Below are 8,622 nucleotides of genomic sequence, written 5' to 3'. Positions count from 1 at the left end.
GCACTGTCGCGCACAGGGTTGGTGAAAGACAATAGATTTTGTGCCGTCATGTTCGCGAAGGCGCTTTTTTGCTTGGTTTTTCATAAAGATTGCGCTTACTTGCAGCTCGGTTTGATTTTTATAAAGTTATAAAATGTCTTAGAAGTTATTATATATATTAAAATAAAGCAATTTTGACAGTCAAGAATTTTAAAGCTAGCAGTCAAGATAAATTCAGGGCGGCTTTGTGCTAGTAGCACTAGAACGAGACGACCTAATCCAATCCTTTCCGGTTGAAAGCCGCATCCATTTTGTGTGTGAATAAGTACCCGCGTATTTGTATTCACGAGAAAACTCGATTATTTGGACAATAAAACAAGATCAAGATGGTAAGTTGATTACGCCTCCCACCTGATGCGCTCTTGAGTCACTTCTCAAATCATCGTGTCCCCGAATAAATACGGAAACGGCCGTTCGTAACCACCTTGTCGTTCGTGGAAATGTTTACCAACAGTTCGTGTCTCCTGCTTTCGTTAAACTGTTGTGTGCATTTGTAAATGAAGACTTTAAATTTTAAAAGTTTACTATGAAGTTAAACCCAAGATTACATACGCTGTATAAGAAAGAAAAAGAAAAAAAGATTACGAAAGCAAATATTTTGATTTGCAGAATTCGATGACCACCTTGAAAATGAAGCTCAAAGAGCTCGAGGACATCGAAAAAGATGTTGCGACAGCACTCCAGAGCGCAGGTAAGTTGCTAATCTAGAGCGTAACGCACGTTATCTGGATTTGTTTGTATGCGATGGATCTTGACTGAGTTCAGGAAATGCTATAAGATCGGGATGTGTCACATAAACTTCAATAATATGAAGTAATTTGGTATATGGTGATGAAGGATAGTGGGTAGACCTCAAGGCAGCTTCCTTGATGTCTACCCACTATCCTTCAGCCAGAGCCAATCACAGCTTGGCGTCTTTTTAACGTCACCGCAACTCTTGTGCAAGAAGCATATGACTATAGCCACTAAATAAGCTACGCTTCAGAGTAACGACACTTAAAGGTTGCCTGCTATCAGGAGCTTTATCTGAAATTACAGGAAACGCCTTTCCGTCCTCCACAAATGACAGAACAAAGAAATATGAGCTTCCTGACACCGAATCTATCTAAGCATAGCTCATTTAGTGGCTCTAGGTGATATCTATCACTTGCACCGACACAAAACTAACCTGAACAAGTCAACCTAACTTATAGTACAACACCACAGTACCTGCGCTTGTGCGCAAATCAGACAGGTGCCCAGGCATTTCCACTGGACAATTTAATCTACACATGTTGCTCAGGTTTACTTGTAGATGGTAAGGCCACTCTCAATAGAAAATTTTGTATATATGTAGCGCACCCATCGTCTTCTGGGGCGCATTACGGAAATCTGATGTACAGTGCGTGAAGGATTACTCGTGAATAAAAGAAGCTGCAATGTGGGGTAGCCGAGAGGTCTTGTAAAACTTTCTGGAAAGGCCTATTACCAACGATTTGCTGCAGCACAGAGCTGTGCAGGTTTTTAGACACCCATTATACTTTGGAGGGATGGAGAAAAGTATGGAAGCGCTCTCAATAGGAAGAGTGTGTGCCAACGACACATTGACAGTCTGACTGGCTCATGGGAGCCGTAGCATTCGCCCTTTGTAATGCTATGGTGAAACAAAGTATAGCGACAGTGATAGTCTTCATTGACCTGGTTGAAAGAGCTACTCTGGGCTGGATAGCAAAAAGTGCAGCCCAAAATGTGAAATGCACAGCATGTTGCATGGTGTCATTTTTATTAGAGAGCCTACATACTCGAGAGGGAGCAACTCAGACCATGGAGCACATGGAGTACATTAGTCATAAGTGTGCATGCATTGTGTTGTCACATGGCAAGGAGGAATGCGGGCTGAGGGGCAGAGACGCTTGTAGACGATCAACACTTTTGCCACCTCATCGCAGCTTGTATTGCAAATGCACCCCATAAACCATGGGACCCTCACCGAGCAGTTCGAAACACACGGAAATCTACCATATTTCTCCAACTATAGTCCACGTCCGGCGTGTAGTCTAGTCCGCAGGGGGGAAATTTCAGTAGAAGAGAAAAAGCCTTTCCTTAGCTAGTTCGTACGTGGCGCATGTCTGCACGTAAAAGAAATGAAAGCCGTTTACAGCTCCCTGTAACGCCGGATTAGAGCGCAGCTCTTGAGGAGGAGGAGGGTGGAAGGGTACGGAGGGAAGGGCTTTTTACTTACTCCCTCCTCCTCACCTCGTCATCCTGCCTCCTCTCCTCCTTTTCATCCCTCCTCCTCCCCTCTTCCCTTCTCCTCTTGCCCCTCTTCCTCCTCTGTCCCCTTCCTCCTCCCTCCCCCTCGTCTTTCCCTTCCCCTTGCCTCCTCCCCTCCTCCTCCCCGCGCGGTGAATTATGGGAAATGTCCCATAATTCACCGCGCGGGACCCTTGTGACGTCACAAGTGATGAGTGACGTCACGAGGGTCCCGCGCGTTGCTTTATGGGAAATTTCCCATGATGCATCGCGCAGAACGCCGACGGCGACGATGCTCAAGCCGAAAACGGGCACCTAAGAGCTGTGCTCTAAAATGATTGTGCACAGCCCACCTTGACAGATGCCGGCTTTATTAGCTCAGAAAGAAGCTTGTATCATACGTAAATCATCATTAACACATTCTGTCAATCGCCAACTTTGTTACGTCGTCTTAATGAACAATCTTGGTCGTTGTGTGGTCCGCACCACATAAAATTTCAATTGAGATCAATAAAATTATTGTGGTTTATCGGCGCCGCAACAGAATAAGAGATGAACAAGGACGTGAAAACATCAATGCCATCACACAAATCATGCTTCATGTGAAACGTGTAGTGGGACCAACAAACAGGAGTACATGTATAAAACAAAAATGGTTGCAAAAGTGACCTGGGCAAAAGAAAAACATAAATCTGTGCCTACAAACTATCTGTTTCTTTTTATTTGTTACTCAAAAAGAATATCAGAACCCTATGCATTTAAAACATCAGCCAATTTCAATGTCACAACACACCAAATTTGATGACGATGGTGTGTTTCTGGGCACAAAGCCCATTCTCACGTCTGCCCGACACTAATTTCAGCCATTAATCAATGTTCGCAAATCACCAATGACTCGAAAACATTTGGTTGTGCTAACAAGTCAGGAAAAACATAATTATTATGCAAACTATATTGAAGTTTCGTACAGCATCAATTTAAATTTGCACAAACACAGATGCATGGGAATGCCGTGTATGTTCCCTATCAATAATATCTTAAAAGTATAATAAACTGAAAGCCAGAACGCACGCCTTACTGACCCATATTATTCCACGCCTTTGCCGACATTCCTTGCTGAAGTGTAGTCAGGTCGTATTTTGCTTTCACATTTTTGGCACTTCTCAACATAATCACGCTTTCACTTGTTATCACAAAAGAATGTTCCCTGTAGATAAAAACGGAATATGGTGGCCTGATCACAACCAGCTGTAATGCCCCGATCCTCTATATCAGAGAAAGCACTAAAATAATACTTCATTACTTTTTTTGGGGGAGTAAGCTGGTGACGCCGGTTACGAGTAGTTTATACCCTAAAATCACTTGTACTTGGCTGCAAAAGCTTACAAGCCTATTGAGGTCATTTATTGTTTTCTTCAAACGTCACCCCTAAAACAGCATATGAAGTGCGTCGGACAAATCTAGTGCAAACCCTTATCTGCACTTTGACAACCTTCCGAAGGGCTGTACTTAGTTGTTAACAATTGCTTGTCACCTTTCAAAGAGGCTTGGGGATTTTCAATATCGTCCACCTCTTAAAGGGGCCCTGCAAGCACTTTTTTACTGGTTTTTAATTTGCACCAAACCTGAGCGCACTGGCCGTAGTTACTTAATGTAACTGTTCTTTTCTCGAATTTCGTCTTATTTTAAAAGTTATAGGCAAATTAAAATTACAAAAACAAGCAAAAAATAACCTCCCTCATGACGTCCTTGGTTGCTTGAGCGGCCGTGAACTAGAGGAGGGATAGTGAGCTCAGCAAGCGCTCACGGCTGCCGCACTCCGTGTGGACGGCGTGAGAGGGCGCCACTAAAGCGTATTCTGGATAGGCTGTATACAGCGGGCAGCCAAAGCGGCTCTCATTGCATTTGCTGCGCGATTAAACACTAATTCGGCATGACACTTCATTGGCCACAAACGACAGCAAACACGGGGTAAAGATCAGTTCAGAATGGGAGTCACTTCGCGCTGCCGTACCGCGAAATGGCCAAAACGCAAGACAAAGCTACTCGCTGAAGGCCTTCGGAACGCTCGGAGCCGGTCGGATCCTCCAGTCCGTAAACGACCGCAGCGCCGCCGCATACATCCGGGACCTTTCCGTGTCGGTGCCTGATCCCACTACTCTTTCCTAGTATGCGCCGCCGCCTTCTCCACCGCTTGGTGGCGGGTATGTCGACGGGTCATTTCTTGTTTCCGTACTTTATAAACTGCAATTGTTTCTTTCCTGATCTAAAATACTGAGCAAAAACTACTTTTATAAGTAATTGAAACGGTTCGCGCCGCTTATATTTTGTATTTGGACTAAAAAGAAGCTTTTAGCGGCTCTGACCAGTAGTAAGCCCAGGACCAAAGACGTCACATTTCGCGTGCTTTCGGTACCGCGGGTCGCCCCCGTCGGTGGAGGACGTTTCTGCGTCGTCTGGTTAAAATATGATGCACTGATATTTAGTTACTCTCTCCATGCCCGCTGGCTTGCCCGAACCCCAAGAGACGTGGAAACCGCAAAAAAGGTAGATGCTTAAATATTATTGCAGGGCCCCTTTAAGCTGGAAGTTTCGGCCAGATGTGCAAATCGAGCTGGCGAAAGAGAAAAAAAAAAAATTTTTTTCAGTAATTGTTTTTATGCTTCCACCGCGTCACTCTTATCCACTGACTATACTTTATGTCAATAGTTGCGTGCAGCACAAACAAAGGAAACGCCAGGCTAGGGAGAAAGGGCAAGCACTAATAAAACCTGGGGAGCAGGAGAGAAACCTCTTCTCCTCTCTGATGTTCCTAGTGCTCTCCCTTTTTGCCCTTTCTCCCCTCGCCCTCCATTGCCCTCCTCTCCCGTCCTGCCTTCCTAGTGCTTGCGCTTTCTTTCTTCGCCTGGCTTTACCTTCGTGTGCATTGCACAGAATTAGTGATACGGAGTATTGAAGAAGGTTTTTGTCATCCAAAAAGCACATTACTTTCGAATGTAACACAGATTTTACGCCGCAAGCTAAGAAATCAAGGTGTTTCGTCTTCTGAACGAAAAAACCGACCTCCTTTCGTTCGTCCTTTTGCCCGACCGGCGCGCTCCCTATAGTTCGCTGGAGTCGCCAATGGTCCCAGAAGTACAGTCCGGAAAATATGGCAGGCACACTACCTCTCATTCCAACAGCTTGAGTGAATTTGGGATTGGATCAAGCTTGCAGCAAGAGCCTAGTTTTCCAAACAATGGACCTCTTACAAAAGTGTGCGCAATCTAGTGGCTGCTGCACTAATTAACTGGGTTCGCCATTGTTTGGGTACATACTCGAGCATGCATCGAACACGAGGGCTGTGTCAGCGTTCGGCATGAACTCGGCTCAGCTCATATCGAGAGTGCGTTCAGCGAGGACTCGAATCCCATCACAGGCTTCGGGACCAAGAAATGGCGACCGCCATTGTTGCTGGATAGGGTTTGGAAAGGATCTATTTGGACCAAAGCATTCTACACTGATTCCTCGAAATCACTCGCTGCTTTTCTACTGTGCAGGGCAAGTTTGCCTGGAGCTCAGCAAAGACAAACCCAACGCAAAGCAGGTGGACTCAAATGCAACCGCCTTTGTCAAGACGCTGCAAAACGTGGAAAACAGCCTCACCAAACATATCCTGTATCTCACCCAGGTGTCCACAGGTAACAGATCCCTTCCCTCCCCCCCCCTTCCCCCCGCATACCTCTTACATTGGGACGCAGTTCTTGTGACCTTGTTGCTAAAGGTGGATTCTGCCGCTTAAACCCTTCTGAATACCACTAACACAGTGACTGAAACGTCCGATTGAGATTAGTATGACGGCCCGCATTTTATAGAGAAGGTTGTATGAGACAAGCCGGCATATTCCATGTATCATCAATGCGAGAGTGTAGTCGGAAGTACAACCTTGTCACATATGAAAGGAAATGCATGGTCTTGGACCAGCACTAAAGCTTCTTGAAACTCCCCAAAAAAAGTTTTTCCTAATAAAATTCTAGATGGGACATGTAAACAAGCCTTTTCCATTTTACCACAGCATTTATGTTGCGAGACATATCTTGAGTTGTGAGCGATTCAGATATTTTGGCACGTCAACCCGACGTAGAAACGTATTTCAAAATTGCTCCCCCCCCTTTTTTTTTTTTTTTAAGTTCCTGGATGCAGATGTATGTCACAAAATAAACTTTCTAAAAAAATATTTTAGCGTGATATTCACGTCGAGAAGTTCATTTTGAGTGAGGAGAGATTCCGACATGTGCTTTATTTTGACAGTCATATCACAAAAATGTAAATATCACGCTAAAATTATTTTTGGCTGAAATATATTTTTTTAAAATTATGTATGCATTTTTAATACAGCAGGCAGCATCTGTGGGGACCTGGAGTACAAGATTATTTTTGGCTGAAAGTATTTTTTTTTTTATGCACTCTCAGTACATTAGGCAGCATCTGTAGGGACTGGTGGTTCAACTTAGGGCTAAACTTGCAGCGCTTCAAAGGTTCTTCACTGCAGAGGCTCAACTTTCACCTCTTGCTAGATTGACATGGATGAGCACTGCATCTCAGACTTTGGCTTATTTACCGTTATGTGATACTTTAAATGCCTCTGGTTAGAGTTGTCACAGACTAGCTAAATTTCACCTTTGAAATATGTCTTACGGTACCATGTGTTAAAGGCATACTGACTTTTTGCATGAATGTCTTCATAGCTAACTTGTTCACTCCACACTATGCCTCAATTCGTCACAAGGACACAAAATGGTGATACAAACTTTCCAGTTGGATCATAATCTGGGTCAAAGACTCTTGTAATGTCTTGGTCTTCCCGTTTATATTTTCTGCACATGCACAGTTCTAATCCCAGTGCCCATTGCATTGCACTCCCATTATTGCTACGTATGCCAACGTCTTGTGCTCTTGTGGTTTTACAGTGCAACCTCACGAAGGCTCGAGCTACGCGGCACAGAAGGTCTTCCACATGGCACTCCACCGTTTGGAGCATGCGCGGTCTCGAATGAACGAACTAGAGCGTCTGCGGCACCAGCAACAGCAGGAGCAGCAGCAGCAACAACAGCAACAACAGCAGCAGCAGCAACAGCAGCAGCAACTTCAGCAACAACAGCTCCAACAGCAGCAGCAACAACAGCAACAGCAGGCGTCGCATCAGGACTCCTGAAGTCTCCGCCATGGCCAGAGGACTCATCCGCCGATCTCTACGAGGGGGCTAGATACCGCTTGTTCGATGGCGCTAAAACCTTGGAAGCTTGCGCGTGTCCCTGAAGACGCCATTTTATGTCCAAGTCTGGGACGTAGCCTCAGTAAAGAAGAGCGTGCAGTCGCCGATTGCATGTGGGGTGTGCAATTCGCACCTGCTTTTGTTGCATAGACTTTTCCCAGTGCATTCGGCAGAAACGCAGACTACACAAACTATGAAGGCGTCTGCTTGCGGGGTTCGTGTGGCGCCAAACCGGCGCAGAAGTGACAACTGCGAGCGCAGCAACGTAAAGAAGGAGGAGCAAGGCACGCGGTTGCAAAACTAGAGCGTCGGGCCCATCAGCGACAAAAAGCCAGTTGCCATTGTGCAGTGGCCGACTGGCAGTGTAAGTGCCAGTTCATAGACGATCTGTTCATTGCGATCTGTAATGGGCGTGACAGACTTTGGTATTGGGTGGACGTGAACAAAGGTGTTCTAAATGCTATACAGTTTAAACGCCTTGGGGAAATGTCAAAAACAGCCAGTTTTCTTCCTTTCTTATATATAAATTTAAAACTTTGAGAGAGTTACTAACAAACCCCACAAATTTTAAGGACCTGTATAAATAAAATTTTTTGGCCTAACGAGCTTTGAACGCCTCCCGCAGTGGTACACTTCCTGGGCAGGTATGTCTAAACTGCGGAAGTTCTGGCGACTTCACAAGCGCATGCCGCTAGATTGGAGCCGTGTGGCATCCAGCCCTATAGTAGAGATCGGTGAATCACTCCTTTTGCCACTGCTTAATTCATACATTTACCCACCGATCTACAAAAGCTGCAAGTTCATGAGCTCTGAAAACAGGCCCCATAACGTGTATTTATTCAGCAGTGACACTTCGGAGAGCTGCGAGTATGTGCTTGAACCTGCAGAAAAGTGTGAGCAAGTTGTACAGTGAAGTAATGAATAGCAGTGATGTGGTGTGGTTTCAGCCTGAAGCTGCTATCCTTTTCAGACATCAGGATGTGAAACTTGTGATGTGACCCAACCACTTTGTGCAGGGGCTGCAAGGGGGAGGAAGGTTCATTAAATAAGATACACTTCTGCATGCAAGAATGTAATTCTGGCCCAGTGTCTGCTTG

At 45.2% G+C, this 8,622-nt stretch overlaps 1 protein-coding gene across 1 annotated transcript; it reads left to right on the top strand.

Moving 5' to 3' along the window:
* Positions 1-253: 253 nt before the first annotated feature.
* Positions 254-8,132, top strand: LOC8053355 (mediator of RNA polymerase II transcription subunit 11). The gene is made up of 4 exons (XM_002435047.4): positions 254-368; positions 649-730; positions 5,811-5,951; positions 7,221-8,132. Exons 1-4 carry the CDS (start codon positions 366-368, stop codon positions 7,463-7,465), a joined length of 471 nt encoding a protein of 156 aa, XP_002435092.1. The 5' UTR covers positions 254-365; the 3' UTR covers positions 7,466-8,132.
* The last annotated feature ends 490 nt before the right edge of the window (positions 8,133-8,622 follow it).

The sequence above is a fragment of the Ixodes scapularis genome, unplaced genomic scaffold (assembly GCF_016920785.2).
Source record: "Ixodes scapularis isolate PalLabHiFi unplaced genomic scaffold, ASM1692078v2 PGA_scaffold5__190_contigs__length_132052651, whole genome shotgun sequence".
NCBI classification, from domain to species: domain Eukaryota; kingdom Metazoa; phylum Arthropoda; class Arachnida; order Ixodida; family Ixodidae; genus Ixodes; species Ixodes scapularis.
Note: the sequence above shows the minus strand (reverse complement) of the source record. Positions and strands in the feature narration are given on the sequence as shown.